Below are 22,020 nucleotides of genomic sequence, written 5' to 3'. Positions count from 1 at the left end.
TATGGTTGTTCTTTCAAAAGTTTACAACTGAACAGTGACAGTACAGCTTTGAACCATCTTAATTTAAATGAAGCAAGCACAGAAACAGGTTCATTGCCTTGTCAAATCTTTTTTTTTTTTAAACTGTCCCTTTATGTTTTTAGTATTTTATGTTTAATACCATAGTGTGCTGTACAGTATTTGCTTTTTGGGGGTCTCTGCTGCTGCCTGATTTGTGTACTTCCAGTTCCAAATGAGGTGCGTGGTTGACCAGTCAGTCCGTACCTCTGGTGTTCCTACCTCTGAGGTTCTACTGTACTGTTGCATCTGAAGAAGTGAGGTTTTTACCCACGAAAGCTTATGCCCAAATAAATCTTTAAGGTGCCACCAGACTCCTTGTTGTTACTGTACTATTGTTGACTTCTGTGGGACTACTCGCAGTGTATGAAATTAAGCATGTGTGTCACTAAGCCTTTGCAGGCTTCAGGCCTACGTGTATAGATGGGACCCTGATCGCAGCTGGAGTGGGGGGGTACCCTAATATAAATAAACAATCATAAAATGTTGGAAAGAGCCTTAGAGAAAGAGTAATACTATGGTGTTAAAGCACTGCAAATTACTCCAGGACCTGGCCAGCAATCTCTCCGATCAGTGACTCAGCCCTGTCATATGCAACGTAATGAGAAGTCCATAACAGCCGCCTTAGTGCCTGACCTGGGCTGTTTCTTTTCCCACACTCAGCCGAGTGTAACATGCTCTGTCTTTGAGGGGAGGAGTCAAAAAGTGTTTTCTCTCCGGAGTCTGGCTTCTTTCAACTGGTCCTGGGTTAGTGCTCTCCCCTCCTGGCCCCTCACCCAACTTTATCTGTTTAACAGCAGTTGAGATCAAAAGCTTTAAGGCAACTTTGTGCAGGGCGGAAGAGAGACATTTGACTGGGGAGAGAAAGGATTCTAGCTTCTTCCTACAGGAAGGGCAGGCGAGAATGGGGATTCTGCTGTACATAATGACTGATCGTTAACAGACGCTTAGCGAGGCAAGCAGCATCTTTCAATGGGTAGGGAATGCATGACACCTATACAAGGCAGGAAAAGCAGAGATAACAGCCATCGCTCCAGGCCCCCCATGCGAACAGCAGTTTGCATTGATGCGGGGGGAGACCCAAGGGGGGGGGGGGGAATTGGATGCACTTTGCCTTTAACAGGCTCTTGGCCAAAAATCCGAGCTTGCAGGCGCATATATGCATTGGCTGTGTAACAATATCCCCACGTGATTGCAATGAAAGCCTCTGCAGGGAGGGAGGGAGCAGGAGAGAGAAACTTGCAAGAGAGCTCCTGGGCGTCTCTAGTCAATTGCGCAGAGAGAGCAGCAGCTGCGATGTGAAATTGACCAAAGTGGTGCAAGACTCTCTCTCTGCCCGTCCCGTCCCCCCCCGTTCTGCCCCTCAGTCCTTCTCGCCCGTTCCCTTTGCCATCGGATGAGTTTCCAGTCACCCCCGGTCGCAGGGCAACATCCCCCAACATGCCTGAGCAGATCAGCGTCTCGGAGTTCCTGGCGGTGACTTCTGAAGACCTGAACTCCCCGGCGGCTTCTACCTTCTCCTCCAAAATGCAGAAGTGCCGGGGGGCAGTGGCGGTGCTGGAAGAGGTGAGTGAGGGGCAGCAGCAGAAGAGGGGGAGATGGGGAGAGTGGTGTCCTGCCGGGGTTCTCTCTCTTGAAACTGGGCATTAGGCGCTTCTTCACCTTTTGTTGATGGGGGTGTCTCCCTTTGTTTTGTGGTAGGTATTGTTACTGTAGGAGGCAGCTTGGATCTGTTCCTTGTGCCTCGTTTATTCCCCCCCCCCCCTTGACCCTTTTCTTGCCATCTTTCCTAAAATCCGACGTGATTTCTCTTAAAGAAAAGGCGCTTTGTAGCACGCGTGCAAAGGGCGGAAGAGTCGGTTAAGATCTTGCTAAATTGTTTAACAACCTGGCCGGCTGAGTAAGTTACTTGCCTCTCATTGTGTAACCGATCCTGTCCATGCTCTGTAGTTCATTTCCTTATTCTGGATCCGGACACTCTTTATATAGCTGGGAGCCCAGCAGGGTTGTGAAAGATGCTCTTGGTTGAAAAACAAAACTCCACACTTAAAACAAATGCATTTCCTTATGTTGACTACTAACAACGCCTTCGATTATTGAAAAGTAATTTACAGTCTATTGTGGTTTTCACTGTTTATGCTGTGGTTTCTGTACCTCCAATTTGGACAATGGGAAATGAATTATCTGTATAACAGCAGCACACAGAGATCCCAACCACCCTCTTTTCGTGGATATACTGTACATAAGTCTAAAAAGACACTGCCTTCTCTGAAGAGCATATACAAGGCCCCGATCCTGCAAAACACTTATGCACGTGCTTAACTGTAGGCTTGCGAGTAATCCCGTTGATTTTTCAATGGAGATGTTTATACGTTCAAAGTTAAGCATGTGGGTTGAAAGAGTTCAGGCCGAAATAGACAAAATCAGGGAAGTATCTTCTGTTTATAGTCAGTTTCATTTTCTGGTTCTTAATGCCATAAAGTGTGTGGGTTGTGGTGTCTGCAGAGACGCTCTGCTTGTTTTGAAAGTATCATTTCCCTGGGAATTTTAAGAAATAAAATCACAGAAATGTTTCAAATCCTGTTGGTTTTTTTGTAAAAGCTTTTTTGTACCAAATGGAGTCATAGACTTCAAGGACAGAAGGGACCATTAGGATCATCTAGTCTGACCTCCTGCACAACGCAGGCCCCAGAACTGCACCCACCCACTCCTGTAACAAACCCCTGACCTATGTCTGAGCTATTGAAGTCCTCAAATCGTGGTTTAAAGACGTCAAGGTGCAGAGAATCCTCCAGCAAGTGACCCGTGCCCCCACGCTGCAGAGGAAGGCGAAAACCCCCCAGGGCCTCTGCCAATCTGCCCTGGAGGAAAATTCCTTCCCGACCCCAAATATGGTGATCAGCTAAACCCTGAGCATGTGGGCAAGACTCACCAGCCAGACATCCAGGAAAGAAGTCTCTGATACTCAGATCCCACCCCATCTAACATCCCATCACAGGTCATTGGGCATATTTACCGCTAGTCGTCAAAGATCAATTAATTGCCAAAATTAGGCTATCCCATCATATCATCCTCTCTATAAACTTATCACAGTTCTGGGGCAGAATTTGAGTTGATATTGTATCTTTCGGGTTAGTAAGAACCAGACAGAATTCTGCTACAATAACCGTTCCAACTGCTGGAAGCTGCAGTGTGTTGCACCATCCCCGTGAATACTGTAGTGTATATGTTTTGAATAAGGGCAATTAGCAAAATACACCGGACCAGCTGCAGAGTCCTCATGGCAGAAGGAATGGACTTGAGGAACTGGGGCTAGATCCTGCAACTGGATCAGTGTAGGGATTACTTCAGACCCTCTTCCTCTCTCTGTATGATAGATCAGACCTATTGCATCTGAAACTAGGATGGTGGAGGATCAGGCTGGCATCCCAAGTGCATACCCAGAGGGCATGGGCGAGTTTGTATTCAGGTGGCTAGCCCGAGCTGGCATCCATCCTACCCCGAGCTATGCTGCTATTTGGAGCACGGGAGCTTGGAGCAGACCTACCGCGTGTCTGTCTGCCCGAGCCGGGAAGCACGCTCCCAGCTGCAGTGTAGACGTACCCTTTGTGGGCACTGCCTGGCGCAGTCTGACTTCTCCAACAGTTCTGAAGGATCCCACAGCTCTTCCTTTGAGGCCTGAGCCGACTCTCATTAAAGTCAATGGCAAGACTGTCATTGACTTCAACGGGACTTGGATCAAGCCCTGTGGGGAGAAGAGGATCCCATTTCCCTGCCATGTCTTGGTGGTATAAGTGACACCACGGAGGCTGAGATGGGTGCTGCCACGTGGCTTGTCTGGCCAGGAGGCATTGAATGGCCGTTTTCCTTGCTTCCTCAAGTCCTGTTACTTTCAGAGACAATATCTTATGGTATCTGGTGCCTTTTGCCCACAAGTAGTGCTTTAACAATCTTTATGGGGGTGGGGGTGTGTGTGGATTCGTTGAATTCATTGATTGTAAGCTCTCCGGGGCGGGGATCGTCTGTTCGGTGTTTGTGCAGCACCTAGCCCAGGGATGACCAGGGTTCCTAGGCGCTACAAATCAACCTGGTGGTGGTGGGGGAGCGAATGTATGGCTCTGCCAGTGGAATGCGGCGGGACTGTTCCATCCCAATCCTTAGGAAGAGGGAAGCAACGAATGCTTTTCCCCCAGTTGGAATAGCTGGGAGGAAATTCAGAATAAACTGACGCAAAGCTGGCCGGGATGCTAGGGTTAACCCCTCTTTTCCCCCCCCCCCCCCATCTTACAAGCAAAAAACCAACTCCATTAGCTCGTGATGAAATTTAAAATCACTCACTGGAAAAGTAAACTCAACAGTCGCTGATCTGTGTTTGTGAAGAATGGGAGCAGCCATCAATGTCGAGTAACAGTCCCGCAGATGCCCCCTACCCGTGCCAGATCCCCTATGGCTCCTTGTGAGAATCCCAACCTCTGTTCTAGCACGTGTGGGGCTGCAGACACAGGGTCTGGCATTGAGAGCTGTGATCAATGGCTTGATGTCCTATGTACATTTGGGTCATTCTGTCCAATTCCTCACACATCCATTTCCCCTGCCCCAAGCCTGTTCTGAGACTTTATTTAGGGGTGATGTCCCCCTGTACTGTGACTAGCTCGTCACACTCTGGCCCCGGAGAAAACTCTAATAGTGCAATACATTCTAGCTCAGTAAATCTGCTTCGCATCTCTTCTCTCTCCCACAGCTGGCCAGAGGCTGCCTCGGGGCAGTGATGGGCTGCCAATATTTTAACAAGGGAATCCCACAAGATGATTCTCCCCCACCCTCTGCCATTCGCTTGTGATAAACCCCATGTCCCGGGGTGCACGTGCTGTAGAGAAGGGAGGGTAAAGGAACCGGGATTCCAGTTAGACACAAATGCTCTCATTCCCCATAAGCAAGGAAGAAGCCAGCCCCATAGGGAAGCATGGGCTTTGATGCTGCAATCGCTTGCATGTGTGACTGAGTTGAGTGGGACACGTTGCATATTACTTGCCTGCGGAGCTGTTTGCAGGATTGTAGGCCCCCATCCTGCTAGTGATGCCTTCACCCCATCCCGAGCCGCCCACTGATGTCAGCTGGTCAGGGGTCTGCCTGCGTGGAGTCGCTTGCAAGGTTGGGGAGGGCCATAGTGAGCGCATGAGCGGCGGCTGCTGCTGCTTTGTCTCTGAAGACTCAACTGACAGTATAAAGGGTGTTGCCTGCCGTGGGGCGTGGGGCTCTAGAAGGGGGATTCTGGGGAGAGAGATGGTCTGTCCCTGGGGAAGGGTGTTTTGGAGAGCGGTGGGAGGGGGATCCTCGCTGGACCATAGTTGGCAGAGAGCAGGTATTTCCAAACAACCCTGATCCATCAGCATCCAGACACGGGGCTGAGCTCTGTCGACTCTGCCTGCCCTTCAGAGAAAGAATTGTACAGAGACTCTCTCCCCTTCCCCCCCCCCCCCCAGCGTAATCCCTGCCTCGCGGTTGGGCAGCGTGGGCACCAGCCTGCCAGGCGATGGGGAGGGGCAGGGGTCTGGGGAAGAGAGAAAGGAAGCATCTTTTAAAAACATCCCTTTGGTGCTGTGACTCGCCAGTCAAGCGCGTGTGCTCGCCTCTCTCTGAGCTGTCTGGAATAGCTTTTTCATTTGATCTGGCCCCCGACTTACAAACCAGTGGCCCCGGAGCCAGCCGCGCTCGGAATACAATACCAATAAACGGCTGATGTATGTACCGAGGGCCTGTTGGTTAACTCCCCAAAGCACTCTGGGGGCTCGCTAAACTGCCTTGCTCGCTACAGATGTGCAGCCACCTCTGGGGTGGATGGCGGCAACTGTTCTAATGGCTTGCGGAAATACTAGGCAAATGCCTTAGGACAGGAAGTGAAGAATTATTTTCTCCTCTTGATGCTGCAAAGAGACCAAGTGTGATTGAGGTTTTGTGTCCCATCCAAAGGATGGAACTTTTCAGCAGAGCAGAACCTTCCGTCCCCACACTGGTGCAACGGCTCTTCCGTTTGGAGCCTGTACTGAGAGGATCTGTTGAATGGCTTCTTGCAGGACCCTGGCTTTGCCTTGGTCTCTCATTCAGGTACCAGCCAGGCCTGACCCTCTGTGGTGTTTAGATGCTGCTTGTATTATTAGAACTGGGAGCACTGACTGTTGGGAGTCTGAAAGGACAGGAAACAGGAAGGAGAGGGGAGGAGTTGAGGAGGCGGCGTGAGAGTTACAGAAGGTGCAGCAGCAGCTTGGTAAAGAGGTTTCCACTGTAAAAATAAAGTTCTGTTGACATTTGTTAGTACCTTGCCTGGTTGATACAACACCCTCCTTAGCCACCGAGATCTATCGAGCTCCCGGCCTGCTGCAGTAGAGTTGGAGAAAGTGCTGTTGTGTAGGAGAACATGGTCAGAATCCAGGTGTGGAAGTTGCTATCTAGCGTCTCCTGTGTCGGTGTCTTCAGGCTTTACATGGTGGAGCTGTGGCTGCAGAGGAGAAGGTCCAGGCCATTGTGTTGGGGGAGCTGGCTGTCGGCATAGATTGTGTGGGGCGGTCATTGATCACTAGGGCCCTACCAAATTCCCGGTCCATTTTGGTCAATTTCACGGTCAGAGGATTATAAATTTCATGATTTCAGATATTTAAGTCTGAAATTTCATGGGGTTGTTACTGGAGGAGTCCTGACCCAACGCTGAAGGCAGGAGTGCAGAAGGAAGGGTGGCATGGTATGGTATTGCCACCTTTACTTCTGCACTGCTGCTGGTGGGGTGCTGCCTGCTCTCCGACCACCCAGCTCTGAAGGCATCGCAGAAGTAAGGGTGGCAATACCGCGACCCCCCCCCACAATAATCTTGTAAACCCCCCACATTACAACCCTCTTTTGGGTCAGAACCCCCAGTTTGAGGAATGCTGGTCTCTCCCGTGAAATCTGTATAGAATCATAGAATATCAGGGTTGGAAGGGACCTCAGGAGGTATCTAGTCCACCCCCCTGCTCAAAGCAGGACCAACACCAACTAAATCATCCCAGCCAGGGCTTTGTCAAGTCCGACCTTAAAAACCTCTAAGGAAGGAGATTCCACCACCTCCCTAGGGAACCCATTCCAGTGCTTCACCACCCTCCTAGTGAAAAAGTTTTTCCTAATATCCAACCTAAACCTCCCCCACTGCAACTTGAGACCATTACTCCTTGTTCTGTCACCATTACTCCATTGTTCTGTTCTATATTGTAGGATAAAAGTACACAAAAGACCAGATTTCACAGGGGATACCAGATTTCACGGTCCGTGATGCGTTTTTCACAGCCGTGAATTTGGTAGGGCCCTATTTATCACACTGGGCTGTGAGGAGAGGGGACCAAGGACGATGAACAGAAAATCCCAGCAGAGTCTTTGCCCAGAAATCCAAGCACAAGAGCTCTGGGGCTTGTCTTGGAAAGGGGATCTTCCCGTGACCCTGTCTGAGCATTAAAGAGAGGACTCAAAACCCAGTAGAGACTAGAAAAACTCTAGGAAATTCTTGTATCAATGGACTAGAGGTGTTGCTGGCTGGGAACCCAGCGTACCTCATGACCTCTCCTTGAAACGGACTCGAACGTATAATTAAAGCTGGTTGAAAAATGGAATTCCCCTGCCATGGAAAATCCAAGATTTCGGAATCGTATCCCCAATGAGGCCGAAAAGCAGATATCGTGGTATCGTCTATGACGTGAAATGGCCCAAACCCAACAGTTGGGAATATTGTAAATGTTTTGTTTGGCAAAGGTCAAAACACTTCAACTTTCTATTAAATCAAAATATTTTGACTGTTGAATTCTAGTATAAAGACAATCTAAAAGTCACGGTGACATGTGCAGACAATTCCCTGGCTAAAGCTTTGATTAAATTGTTACGATCCCTGAAACGTTTCGATTGAGTGGAATCAGTATTTTAACTGTCGGCCAGCTCTAACGATGATCTACTGACAAGCAGAAAAGATTGAGAGGAGCTGTTGTGCAGGGGAGAGGGAGACAGCATGTGTGTGGTTCTGTTCCCTGCTCTCCCATTCATTCGCTATGTGACTTTGGGCAAGTCACTTAAATGGCTTTGTGCCTCAGTTTCCCCACCTGGAAAAAAGGGATGCTACTATCTGCCACGGGGGCGGGGGTCTTGTGTGGCTTAACTGGGGAAGGTCCAGGGTTTTAGCCACTGGGGTTAGAGATGTTAGGTGAAATGGTTAAAGTGAGTCAAATTTATGGCCTTGAACGCTGCGGGAGTGTTCCTTTGAGTGAATGAGATTGATAGGGGAGGAGCAGGCACCCTTTCAGAGCACCCCCTAAGCACCCCACCCTTTCAGAGTCCTACTATGCAGGAGAAGGTGTCCCCATCAATGAAGCTGCTAAAGGTGGTGGCCCTACCTTGCTTTTAGGTGGCTTCCCTTCCCTTCCCTTCTGTTTGTCAGGCCACAAGCTCTGTGGGGCAGCGACTCGCTATGTTTCTGCACAGCACCCGATGCCCTGGGGCCCCCAATCTCAGTTGTGGCCTCTAGGTGCGACCGTAATATACCTTTGCTTCATATCCCATGGCCGTGCTGTGGTCGGTGGCACCTTTCTGGTGGTCAGGAGAATGCAACCGCTTCAGAGACAAGGACTTGGAGTGAGCGGGAAAGAGGCAGGCGAGTGGGGGGATGGTGGAATGGAGGAATCCTGCTGGACGACATCGCCTGTCTCCTAATTAGGGGACAGGGTCAAGCACTGGTCAGCGTTCACTTTACTCTCCATAATAGTATTGGGGTTGCATCTAGAGACCACGTTGTGCTAGGAGCTGTACATAGTGAGAGAGAGTCTAAATAGACAAGACTATTCTGCCCATCTTTAACTTAAGAACAGAGACCCAAGGTGGGTCAAGTGACTTGCCTTAATCACAAGCCCACCTTTCCCTGCTGTCTTTCCCTTTCCAGGCTAAACAATCGTTTTGTGCACTCTTCTCCTTATCTGCCACGTCCTTTATTCTCTGGGCCGGACTCTGAGCTTGGGGGAGTTACTCCAGATTGACAGCGGCCTAGTCCCTGAGATCGGAGTCTGGCCCTGCATCCGGTAGCCTCAGACTTTCCCCTGTCTCCCGTGCAGCACCCCAGGCCCGGAGATGCCTGTGCCCTTCTCGCTCAGTATTGGCTTTGCTGCTGCTAATTGAAATTTCACCGCTGTCGCTCTCCGCTCTGGCACTCCTGCCAGTTGGCCGCGTCTGCGGTGCCAACCGTCTCCTCCTTCATTGAACGATGGGGGGTGAAGAATGGCTCCCATTGATGGCTCACAATAAAGAGGGAAGTTCAGAGGAGAAGCACCGGAGACAGTTGGTGGAGATGCTGCGCTGCCCTCTCCTCCCTCCTGAGGTGGGAAGTGAGTCAGGGTCCTCCGGCTGAGAGCTGAAATGCCCAGGGGGGATGGGAGCTCCTTGGAAGGTTGGCTGGTAGCAATGAAGCAGTGTTGGATCGAATGCATCTCTGGGAGGTTGTTGTTCTCTCTGCAGGTGCAGATCTGTCTCCTCCCCGGCCCCCTCTCTCCCCCAACACACGCTTTCCTCTTTCCAGGGAAAGGCTCCTTTATGGGAATCTCTGCGGCTGATCTGATCTTCGTGCAGGCACCGGGGAGGGGGAAGCCAACCTCATCCGGGTGAGAAGCTGAAACAGCTAATCGCGTCCCTGGGGAGAGGCCAACCCGGGAATCCGCTGAGCAGGAGCACAACTGGCTGCATCTCTCCTGCCTGTGGCTTCTCTTCCTGGAGCCAGGGGGTGTCCCTCCTTCCTTCCCCGCGTCTGGACCAGCAAGTTCAGACCTGACAAGTTGGCTGCTGTACCTTCCCCTGCCTCTCCAGCCAGGTGAGGCCTGTGCGTGCCGGGCAAGCGCAGTCTGCACAGGAGCGCTACGTAAGGTAGCTTGTAGCATCTGCTGTTGATACAGTCAGAGGCTGAACCGGGCAATTCCGAGGGCTCCTTTGTTAGAGTCTGTCTCATTGGCTCCTTTGCCTTGTCACTCAGGCAGAGCCAGCTGCTGCCTGTCCTGCCTCTAATGATTTCTTCTCTGTTGACCCATCTCCCTGTGATGTGGTTGTGCAACTTTGTGCTGTGAAAACTCTGAGGCCGCCAAGTCCGTGGCCAGCAGGGACCATTGTGATCGGGTATCTGACCCCCTGGATAGTACAGGCCAGAGAACTTCCCCAAAAGAATTCATTTTAGTAGAACGTCTAGGAAAACCACCTGTCTTGATTTAGAAATTGTCCGTGATGGAGAGTCCACCACGACCCTTGGTAAATTGGCCAACGGGTTACTACTTTCACTGTTAAAAAATTTACATCTTATTTCCAGTCTGGATTTGTCTCGCTTCAATTTCCAGCCCTTGGATCGTGTTCGACCTTCCTCTGGTAGCTAGAAGAACCCATTATTAAATATTCATTCCCCATGTAGGTACTTACAGACTGTAGTGAGTCACCGCTTAACCTTCTCTTTCAGCTAATTCGATTGAGCTCTTTGGGTCTCACTATAAGGCAGGTTTTTTTTAAGCCTTTAATCATTCTTGTGGCTCTTCTCTGACCCCTCTCCAATGGATCAACGTCCTTCTCGAACTGTGGGCACCAGAACTGGACACAGGATTCCAGCAGCGGTCACACCAGTGCCAAATAGAGAAGTAAAATAACCTCTCTGCTCCTACTCAAGATGGCCCTGTTTATCCTCTCCATCCATAGGAGTGGGGTGGGTGATCTGGCCCAACCAGTGTTTACTCTGCCGGGCGAGCCAGCAGTAACCCCTGTTTCATCAGCAATAAGTGAGGCAGCAGGCAGAGGTGTAGAAAAGATCCTTCCTAAGTGTGCCGAGCGACCAGTGGTACGAGCTGGAGACCTAGAGTTTGCCAGTGAGCCGTCTGGACATGGCTCTTGGCTTGCACGTGAACCGAGCAGTAGCCTTGTTTGGGGGAAAGCCCAGGGCCAGAGTAGCCGCTCCTCATCTTTGCTGGACGTGCCGGTATCCCTAGAGCAGGGGTAGGCAACCTATGGCACGTGTGCCGAAGGCGGCACGTGAGCTGATTTTCAGTGGCACTCACACTGCCCGGGTCCTGGCCACCGGTCTGGGGGGCTCTGCATTTTAATTTAATTTTAAATGAAGCTTCTTAAACATTTTAAAAACCTTATTTACTTTACATACAACCATAGTTTAGTTATATATTATAGACTTATAGAAAGAGACCTTCTAAAAACGTTAAAATGTATTACCGGCACGCGAAACCTTAAATTAGAGTGAATAAATGAAGACTCGGCACACCGCTTCTGAAAGGTTGCCGACCCCTGCCCTAGAGCTTTCAGGAGTGCCCCGGGGTCCTCTGGGCGTGGTGGGAGTGGGGTTGGTTTGTCTGAGCTAGGATTCAGCTGCATTTTCAACGTGTGCAGAGAGTGACTGTGTGCTCTCAGCGGCGTCTAAGGCTGGGTGGGAAGGGAAAACCACGAGAGCGGGAAAGTAAAATCTCCCTGAGCGTGCGAGTCCGCCATGGAGCAGGCCCCTGAATGGTGGGTACGTCTTCCCAGCCCGCGGCAGTGAGCCTCCCAGCCCGGGTCGACCGCCTCGGCTCGCGCGAACGCTGAAAATAGCTGCGTTGGTGGTGCTTTGAAGTTGCGACTCAGGCTCCGAAGGGGGCTGGCGTCCGAGCCCAAATCCCGCCCGAGCTGCAGCTTCAAAGCACTTGTCTGCACAGCTGACGTTAGCAGAATTCTGGGACGCTTTAAAGGGACGGGAGAGACCAAGCGAAGACCTCACGGTCGCAGCCGCTACCACCGCGCAGTGAGTCACGAGAGAGTGGCGCCTTTATCCGGGAGGGTAAAGTTTGACAGAGGGGGACCACAGATACGGAGAGAAGGAAGCTGGGCGCCAGCCAGCCAGTCTGCCTCAGTCACAGAAGTCTGAGACGGACAGGACCTATTCGCCTGTCCGTCTGTAGCCAGTGCATGAACATTTCGTACAGTGCTTGTTGTCCAGCCCAGCTACTGGGGCTTCCATCATTTTCTTGGGGGGGAAGGATTCCCTGTGAAGAAGTCGCTCTGAGAATCTTCTCTGCCTTCATGCCATCACCGCCAGTTCTGCTGCTGGTTACGCCCCAAATGATCCCTCTCTCTCCTTGATGTTCACGCCCTTCAAATATTTGTCGACTGTTCTCATGCCTGCCCTTGGCTGACACCCAGCCAAGCTACGGTTAACTCTTTCCCGCCCAGGGATCAATCTCTCTGATCAGTTCTGTTGCGCTGCTTTGGGCACCTCTCTGGTTTGCCGATATCTGATTGGTAGCGAGGGGCCCAGAGCCGAATGCAGGAGGCCAGGGAGTGGTTGCACCTGTGCCGTCCAGGGAGGGACTGTCCTGTCTCTCCCCTGTGATCAGTGGCAGATTAGCTATGGGGCCCGTGCCCAGGGGCCCCAGCAGGCGGGACGGGGAAAGCCCCCATGCCCTGATCCCACTCCCCAGCAGAGGAAGCCCCCAGTGCCCCCCGACCCTCTCTCCAGCAGAAGCACTGGGGAAGCCCCAGCACCCGGACTCCCGCTGCGGGCCTGGGACTGACTGGAGGAGCTCTCACTGCATGCCATGGCCTCAGGGCTGAGGAGCTCTCATTCCTGCTGCGGCCCGGGGGCCGTGGCACAGGGACTGAGCTTCTCTGGTCTTGAGGCTGCAGTGGGGGCAGGGAGGGGCGGGGGGGAGAAAGTAGCAAATAGGATGCGGGGCCGCAGCAGGGGGCAGAATGGGGGGGACCCTGGGTGGAACAGGGACGAGGTCCAGGGGAAGGAGTAGAAAGGGGTGGTGCTGTGGGCGGAGCTGCAGGCAGAGGGGGCAGAACTGCTGGTGGAAGGGGTGGGGTGCGGCCCCCACTTGCTCTGGCCCAGGGCCCCAGGAAACCTTCATCTGCCTCTGTCTGTGATGGCTCCGACTGGCCGGTGTTGGCTGTCATCTGACCCTGAAGGTTTCTGCCATCATGAATTGTTCCTGGGTAGAATGCAGTGCCCGCACCCGGGCTCTGGGTATAATCCCCTGAGGAGGGGGATGAGCATCACTAGCTGAAGCAATACCTATAGGTCCCAGTGCTGCTCTAACTGGCAGATTCTCCTTTAGCTCAAGGGAGTTGAGTCCTCACTCATTACTGCAGAGTCCAGAGGGGCACCATGGAGCAGGATAGGAGGACAGGAGAGTCCTGTGTCTCCACCGTTTAATTTCCTTTGTGTCGTTCAGATAGCAGAAGTGGGGTGGATGTGTGTGTTTTTTTGGGGGGTGGGTGGGGGTGTGAGCGCCACTGCCCCTTCCTGACTGTTACAGCGTCAGGTTGTCTCAAATCTCCGTCCCTGCTCTCTAGTGCCCACGTGCTGGGTGGCACAGGGCTGTGCGGAGGAGTAGGTTCCGGGCAGAGCCGAGGGCGGGTGAACGGTCTCGAGCATTGGTTCGACTTCTCTTTGGCTGGGTCCGGGAGGTTTGAGTGTCGGCTTTCCCCGGGCGTTCGCCCTTTGCGAGTGCAGGCCTCCGAGGGGAGCGGACTCCGAGCGCCGATGCTCGAGGACCTGCTGGAGTGGGATTTCAAGCTGTATGTTTGTCAAATTCAGAGCTCTGGACTGCATTCGTTAGTTACGTATGCGTCCAGCCAGGGGCCAGGAGTGATACTATGTGACTTGGGGAACTGACAAAGGCCAGGTTGGAGAGGAGAATCCTTCATTGATTTCCTCATTTCCCCCCCCCCCCTTTTTTTTTTTTTTTGGAACCATGAATGAATCTGGTGACATCCTGGCCACTAAATGGGGGTGAGGGTCGGAGGCAAAACTTGTCAGACAAATAACTTGTGTGACCGATTTATCTGGGGAAAGGGGACTTGTGCAAGTGTTGTGCCATGGGGATATTGAGGTGACACCAGGGGTGAAAGTAACTTAAGGGACGCAGGGCCGGGGTCCTGAGCAGGTAGGGGAGGGGAGGTCCCTCGGGCGGAAGGGCCGGGTCCTCGGGCAGAAGGGGCGGGCCCTTTAAATCACCGCTGGAGCCCCATGGTAGCAGTAGCTGCAGTGGAGGCTGGGAGCCCGGGGGCTCTGGCAGTGATTTAAAGGGCCCGGGGCTCCGGCCGCTGCCAGGAGCCCAGGGCCCTTTTACATTGCCCACCTGGGGAAACTGCCCCCTGCTGGTACGGTCGGCTGTGTACTGGCTCTTGCCGGTACACCTTACCGGACCAGACCAGCTTACTTTCACCTCTGGGTGACACACACACCAACCTAGGTACGTAGATGCTGTGAGAATGTAAGTAGCTGCTGAGGGGCCGTGCCTCTGTATCTGGAGAAGGCTGACCCTGTGGCTAAGGGACTCTGGATATCGGGGTGCAATTTCTCTCTCTGCTGCAGATGCTGGATGACCTTGGTCAAGTCACTTGCTCGCTCCCTGCCTCTGCTCCTCATCTGTACAATGGGGATAATGAGACTTTCCACCCTCCCAAGGGGGGTTGGAAGTTGCTCTGATACTCTGGTGACAGAGTCCATGTAATTAGAGACAGAGTATCTGGCTGTGCTTCGTCTCCCTTTATCCCACAAAGCACCACCCTGAGACAGGCCCTCTGGCTCTAACAGGCTCTAGAGCTTGCTGGTTTCAATGTACCTGTCTGGCCACGGGAGGGTCACGGCTCCTGTGTATAAAATGAGCCAGGATCTGGCAGAGGCTCTGCTGAACTCCGATGCCAGTTGGTCTAGCCAGAGCCCGTGGCTTGGGAGTCCTCCAGCTCCTCTCCAAGCCTGGGGTGTGTTGGCAGCTGCCCGGCACATCTGCATGACGAAGCGTCGGGCGCTTCAAAGGGACTTTGTGCAGCGGTTGGTGGAGAGGGGAAGGGGGGGGAGCTCGGCATTGCCCGGCGAGTCTGACAGTCTTTTGTGTTTGCTTTGCAGAGCCTGGACGGTGACCAAGCAATTCTCCAGAGGATAAGGAAATATGTGAAAGCCATTCATGTCTCCGGGCTCAGTAAGTTCTGCTCCAGCGGCGGTGGCACGCACTGGTGGGCGAGGGGCGGCGGCGGGGGTGTGACTGCCCTGAAGGGGGAGGTTTCTGACCAGCAGGTGCTTGCAGCACTGCCTGCCATCTGACGCCGTGCAATCCTCCTCTGTGATGGGCTAGAAGAACCTCCCCCCACTCTCCCCAGGCAGCTTGCTCTGGCGTTAACACGGGGCTGCCCCTGGTTTGCTCATCAGGGCATTTTTGAGCGCTCAGCTGATGCCAAGCGCTTCCCCGGCGTACAGGCTGCAGGTTAGGATGTGCAGTTGTTGTATTGTGGCTGCTCCTGGGGCCCAGTCATGGCCCGCTGTGCTAGGCGCTGTACAATCACAAATGCAATCAGGCCATCCATTCCTCGAGGCGGCTATCCGGCCTTCGGCAAGGACCTGAACCCGCTGCTGCATGCATCTTCTAACTAGACAGGTGCGTCTATGGTTCTCATCACGAGTGTCCGAGTACCTAACTGTGCCTGATGAGAGTGCAGGGTTCCTTCCCCTGCAGATGATCAGCTGCTGCGAGATCTGATCTCAGCAGTAATTCCAGAGCAGAGAATTATTCGAATCCAGCTGCAGTGCTGTACTCCGGGACTCCCGATGGCAGGGGACTGCACAGGCAGGCTACCAGCTGAGTGGAATAGTGTTTCCATTTAATTTGCTCTAAATAGAGGGAGCCCAGTCTAGTGGTTAAAGCAGTAGAATTGTAATCTGGATATCCTGTATTCTGCTTCCCAGCCCTGATGTTGTTTCTGAGACGCCCTGGGCAACACGCGTCTACCCGTGCCTCAGTTTCCCCATGTGTAAAATTGGGGGAAATCTCCACCTTGCACAGGGGCATTAAATGATGGCATAAGGCAGGGAGGAAATGAGTAGAAGACATGGATTTATTGTCTGTTCTGGTAGTGCCTAGGGAGTATCCAAGATTAGGGCCCTATTGTACTAGGAATGGTACAAACCTAGGTTGTAGAACCCAGGTGTCCTGGGCTTCAGCGCTCCATCCTTCCTGAAGGAGGAATGATTCCCATAGCTAATCACCCGTAACAGTTACCATCCAGTGGCACTGGGAGGTGTAATTCTTGGCCAGGCACTGGGCCTGTGAACGGAAGGCCAAGTGGTAGAACTGAGTTGACGGGCCGTTACTCTAACGGAACACGCGCTTGTTCCCACGTGACAGGAGGGGGTAGACTAGAGACACTGATCGGTGATCCTGCGTCCCTTCACGTCTCAATCCCGTCTCCTCCTTTCAAGACTAAAGAATGCCAGCTTTTGCCATCTCTTGTCATGGTGTCTTGAAATGAGAGAGGGCCCTATGCCCAGCTGGCAGGAACGGATTCACCCCAGCTCCAGGTCTGGGCCAAAGTCCTTCATCCATTTCTGCTCTCGCAAGTCGCTGTCTTGGCTCTGCATTAACATAGTCCCCATGCTGTACACCAGCTGTTCCCATTTGGCTTCGATACTCTCTTAGCGGGCAGGGGAGGAAATGTTCCGCTGACTCTAAAGCATCTTTAAATATTAAAGGCGCGAGTTCGGCTTTTGAATGCTAAGTGGGCTGGAAAGTGCTTTGTAGTGTCTGGTGCTGGGTTCCTGGGCTGGCAGTGTCCGTCGAGCTCGCCCCTGGGCAGCACAGCTGCAAACAGTGGGAGGCTGGGAAATCCGATTTGAATTAAACAGCTTTTGCTTTCAAATAAGTCCCCTGGTTTCCTGGCAGTGAGCAGTGAACTTTGGAGAATCTCGCTGAGCCAAATCCTCCCCCTTCCCCAGAGTTAGCCTGTTCCACAGAGCCCTGGGGCAGTGGGGGAGAACCTCTAGGTCAGGGATTAAAGGGAGAGTGGGGTGGGTGGGTCATAGGGCAGCTTCAACAGGAGAGATTGAGGGAACCCCAGTGTGACCGGTTCGGTCACAGAGATCCCCTTGGGACTGTCACCTGATGTGCTGAAATTACCTCTGAGCCCATTTTCCCTGCCAGCTTGGGACTCCAGAACCCTGCCTTGTTGAGCCAGACACACTAGCCTGCTGCAACACAGCCCCAGGGTCTGGACCACGCCCCCAAAGCTGCAGACTTTAACTAAAAACAGCTCAGCAGGTTACCTGTCTCCAGCACCCAGACACCCAGCTCCCAATGGGATCCAACCCCCAAATAAATCCATTTTACTCTGTATAAAGCTTATACGGGGTAAATTTGTAAATTGTTCGCCCTCTATATCACTGATAGAGAGAGATGCACAGCTGTTGGCTCCCTCAGGTATTAATCACTTACTCTGGGTTTATTAATAAAAAAAGTGATTTTATTAAGTATAAAAAGTAGGATTTAAGTGGTTTCAAGTAATAACAGCCAGAACAAAGTAAGTCACAAAGCAAAATAAAACAAAACACGCAAGCCTAAGCCTAATACATTAAGAAACTGATTACAGGTAGTATCTCGCCCTCAAAGATGTTCCAATCAGCTTCTTTCACAAACTAGACGCCTTCCTAGTCTGGGCCCAATCCTTCCCCTGGTGCAGTCTTTGTTAGATCCAGCAGACCTCTCAGGTGGTAAGCAGGGGTTTTCTCATGACTGGCAGCCCCTTTTGTCCTGCTCCACCCCCTTTTTATAGCTTTGGCACAAGGCCGGGAATCTTTTGTCTGTGCTTGTCCCCACCCCCACCTTATCAATGGAAAAGTACAAGGATTAAGATGGATTCCAGTATCATGTGACATGATCACATGTCACTGTAAGACCCCTAGTCTCCATTCTTCCAGGGTTGGCCCTCATACACAGGAAGGCTTGCAGGTAAATAAACCATTTACAACCAATTGTCAATGGGAGCCATCAAGATTCTAAACCACCATTAATGGCCCACACTTTGCATAATTATACTAGGACCTCAGAGTTATACTTCATATTTCTAGCTTCAGATACAAGAATGATACATGCATTCAAATAGGAGGAATATATTCAGTAGTTTATAACCTTTATGATGCCTTACAAGAGACCTTTTGCATAAAGCATATTCCAGTTGCATCATATTCACACTCATAAGCATATTTCCATAAAACATCTGGAGTGCAACGTCACACCCAGGTCAGACTATCGCGTGGTTATGGCGTTCCCCCTAGAGGTGGCAGATCCCACTTCAAATCCCTCCTCCCAGTGGTTGGAGCGGAGGACTTGAACTGGGGGTCTCCCCAGGAGAGTACCCTAACCACTGGGCTACAAGAGAGGTCCTCTCCCAGCAGGGCCGGCTCCAGGCACCAGGCAACCAAGCACATGCTTGGGGCGGCACCTGGTAAGGGGTGGCCAATCTTGGGGTGGCGGGGGGCAGCGCAGCGCAGCGCGGCATTCCGTGGGGGGGGGGCGCTCCAGCGGCGCGGCGCTCGGCGGGGGGGGCGGGCTCCGGCGGCCGGCGCAGCGCTCGGTGGGGGGGGTTCCGGGGGCGCGGCACGGCGGTCGGCGGGGGGGGGGGGCGGGCTCCAGCGGCGGGCGCGGCAGTCGGCGGGGGGGGGGCGGGCTCCGGCGGCGCGGCGCTCGGCGGGGGGGGGGGCGGGCTCCGGCGGCGGGCGCGGCGCGGCGCTCGGCGGGGGGGGGGCGGGCTCCGGCGGCGCGGCGCTTGGCGGGGGGGCGGCGCGGGGCGCAGTGCTGGGGTGGGGGTTCCGGCGGCGCGGCGCTCGGTGGCGGGGGGCTCGGCGGGGCGGCGCTTTTTTTTTTTTTTTGCTGCTTGGGGCAGCAAAAAAGTTAGAGCCGGCCCTGTCTCCCAGCCTTGGCTTCTTGCTGAAACCCCAAGAGAGCTTGTCGCAGAGAATCCAAGCAGAGGGAGGGGCCTGTTTCTAAGAGTGGGGTGGGGCTTAGCACATGCCTTGCGCCTTGGCCCCTCCCACTGGCCATTTTCGGCGAGGAGCCAGCTAATGCGCTGGCTTCTACGAATCGTGTTCTGAGATGCCAATTCTCCCCGGCCGTTGTACTGGGAGCCCGGCTCCGCCTTTGTGAATCCAGTGCCTACCCGTTGGGCTCAGTGATGCTCAGTGTCCCCACGCCAAAGCCTCTGTGTGAATCTAGCCTTGGGTGACCTTGGGCACGTTACTTAGATCAAGATTTTTAAAACAAGCGGCTCGTGTCTTTGGACGCCCAGCCAGAGACGTCTTAAAAGGGCCTGACGTTCAGTTTGGGCCTCTGAAAACCAGGTGCTTCCAGGTGGGTGACCAAAATCGCCCTTCGCCCTCCTCCCTCAGTTTTCCCCAGGGTGGTGACAAGGGTGACGTCCCTCCCAGGAGTGGGGTGAGGGTGGAAAGAGGTTAATGGTTGTAAATCACGGCTGGGGGTTTATTTTAAATTTAAAATAATGTCCTTTAATGTGTACTCTTGGGTACAACATATGTGAAAATCCTACTGAACCCCCCCCCCCCCCCCTTCCCCATTCGTATTATTACAACCCCTCAGTCGATGCAACAGGGCAGTTCAGGGGTGGAGGAGGGCAGCAGGGAAGCCTGTACAGCTGTCCTGGGACTCCAGTACTTATCTGTATCTAGTTTCCTGCTTTTCTGATTACCTACCTACCTAGATCTCTTCTGTACTTGCAACCCCTGGTGCACCTGTGAAGTACTTGCATCTTCTCCAGTGTGTCCATCCTCACGCCACACCCGGGAAGACAGGGAAGTGCTGTGACCCCCCGCCCCCAATCTGCTGTATGGGGAACTCAGGCGCAGTTTAGGGAGGCAAGATTATCAGACACTCCTCAATCCCCAGCTAGTAGGAGCAGCTGCAGAAGCAGCCAATGCAGGCACTGCTGCGCAAGGGGCAATACAGGCTCCAGCTGGGACCACCATGCATCCCCGGGACCCAGACTTGGGTAGGAGAGACCCCCCTCTACTTTAGGGCACAAGGACTCTGGTGGTGCCTCCCCTTCCTCCAGCCATGTGTGGGGTGGTGATGGGGAGCTGCCGGGAGGATCCAGCCAGAGACTCCAGCTGGTGGGAGCAGCTGCAGAAGTAGCCAGAGCAGGGACCCTCAGACCTTCTGATGTCATTGCTCAGTGACCTCAGACCCTTTGCGATGGCCTTGACTGGACTTTCTCTGCACTGTGACTGGCTGGTTTGCTCCAGCACCTCTCCCCGCCCCCACATCTCTTCACCACAGCTGTGCTCCACACCTGCCCCCTCACCCTCCTCTTCTCCCCTGCCCCACCTCCATCTTCCCTTCCCACGTAGCTGACCCCTCTCCTAACTAAATCACCCATTAAAAAAAACAACAACAACGGTGGCACTAACATGCCATTCACTCCCATCACTGGGTCACTCTGCTCGTGAGTTCTACCACGCCCCCCCCACCTGTGTCTGTCTCGTCTCCTTAGGGCAAGGACTGTCTACTACTCTGTTTGTACAGCGCCTAGCGCAATGGGACCTTGTGCTTGGGTGGTTTTTGACCGGAACACCCAGTCGAAAAGGGACCCTGGCGGCTCCGGTCAGCACTGCTGACTGGGCCATTAAAAGTCCCATCGGCGATACTGCAGCGCTAAGGCAGGCTAGTTCCTACCTGTCCTGGCACCGAGCTGTGCCCTGGAAGCAGCCAGCAGGTCCAGCTCCTAGGCAGGGGTGCCATGGGGCTCCGCGCGCTGCCCCCGCCCCGAACACTGGCTCCGCACTCCCATTGGCTGGGAACCAGCCAATGGGAGCTGGGGTGGGGGCGGTGCCTGCAGGAGAGAGCGGTGTGTGGAGCCTCCTGGCCCCCCGCCTAGGACCCGGACATGCTGGCCACTTCCGGGGTGCGTGCAGCTGCAGTGCGGTGCCAGGACAGGCAGCCTGCCTTAGCCCCGCTGTGCCGCTGACCCAGGTAAGCCTGAGCCCCCCCAACCCAGAGCCCCCTCCTGCACCCCAACCTCCTGCCTCAACCCGCAGCCCCCTTCTGCACTCGGAATCCCATGGCCCCAACCCTCAGCCTGGAGCCCCTCCTGCACCCCAAATCCCTCATCCCCCCACCCCAGAGCCAGCACCCCCAGTTAGAGCTCTCACTCCCTTCCGCACCCCAACCCCCTGCCCCAGCCCAGTGAAAATGAGTGAGGGTGGGGGAGAGCGAGCCATGGAGGGAAGGGGGATGGAGTGAGTGAGGGCGGGGCCTTGGGGAAGGGGCGGGGCTAGGGTGTTCGGTTTTGTGTGACTAGAAAGTTGGCAACTCCAGCACAGACCCAGCACGCGGTCTGATCAGCCACTCTGAGACCTGGCAAACTTGTACCAGTATCTGGGGGGTGGGGTTAGGGCACTGCTTTTAGCTACCTCTTTTGGGGCACCGTCTCACAGCAGTGTTGCAAACTCTACAGTCTTGGCAGGCTTGACAGAAGGCCAAAAGTTTTTTTTGGGGGGGGGGAGAGAAGAAATAAGATGGGGGGCTAAGAAAAGGACACACTGGGTGTGTGTTTGACAAAGTCTCACATCCCAGATGGTGGTTGGGAATCAGCTGGAGCTGACAGTGGTGACGATGTGATCTGGGGGTGCCTCTCTGGCCCGCTGTGGTCAGGAAACCTCTCAGATTAGGCTGATGAAGGCCTGGGGTCCCAGAAGATGGAGGGGTGGCGGCCATGATGGTGATGCTCGCTCCAGTAGCCAGTTTTTCTCCCCAAAGTCTTTCTCTAAAGACCTCAAAGGGAGTGTGGGTGAACTAGCCCCTCCCCGTCAATTAAGCCTAATAACCCACAAACCAGTTTTGGTTCATTTAACTTCCGGTCCCATGTTTTGTCATTTGCCAGGTGTGATCTGAATGCAGGCCTTGAGTTCTAGCAGGAGGCCTTTTTGTTTGGACTAATTCCATTTTTCTGTCTTGCTTTTGCATCTTTTCCCATCAACACCTGGGGTTGGGCCATTGGGACGTCTCGTGAACTTTCACGCGCTCTTCACAGTGGAGCTCATAATCCCTAGCTCCTCCCCCCTTTCCCAGTAGGAGGTGCTGTAGAGAACGGCGCATGAGCACTAGC

The 22,020-nt window shown here is 53.5% G+C and overlaps 1 protein-coding gene across 1 annotated transcript in view; it reads left to right on the top strand.

Annotated features, from left to right (window-relative positions):
- Positions 1-1,497: 1,497 nt before the first annotated feature.
- Positions 1,498-22,020, top strand: part of ASAP3 (ArfGAP with SH3 domain, ankyrin repeat and PH domain 3) — a 64,779-nt gene continuing 44,256 nt past the window's right edge. The window contains exons 1-2 of the mRNA XM_065421811.1: positions 1,498-1,623; positions 14,984-15,056. Of these exons, the coding sequence (XP_065277883.1) occupies positions 1,498-1,623; positions 14,984-15,056 (199 nt within the window). The remainder of the gene's footprint in view (positions 1,624-14,983; positions 15,057-22,020) is intronic.

The sequence above is a fragment of the Emys orbicularis genome, chromosome 23 (assembly GCF_028017835.1).
Source record: "Emys orbicularis isolate rEmyOrb1 chromosome 23, rEmyOrb1.hap1, whole genome shotgun sequence".
Lineage (NCBI taxonomy): Eukaryota > Metazoa > Chordata > Testudines > Emydidae > Emys > Emys orbicularis.
Note: the sequence above shows the minus strand (reverse complement) of the source record. Positions and strands in the feature narration are given on the sequence as shown.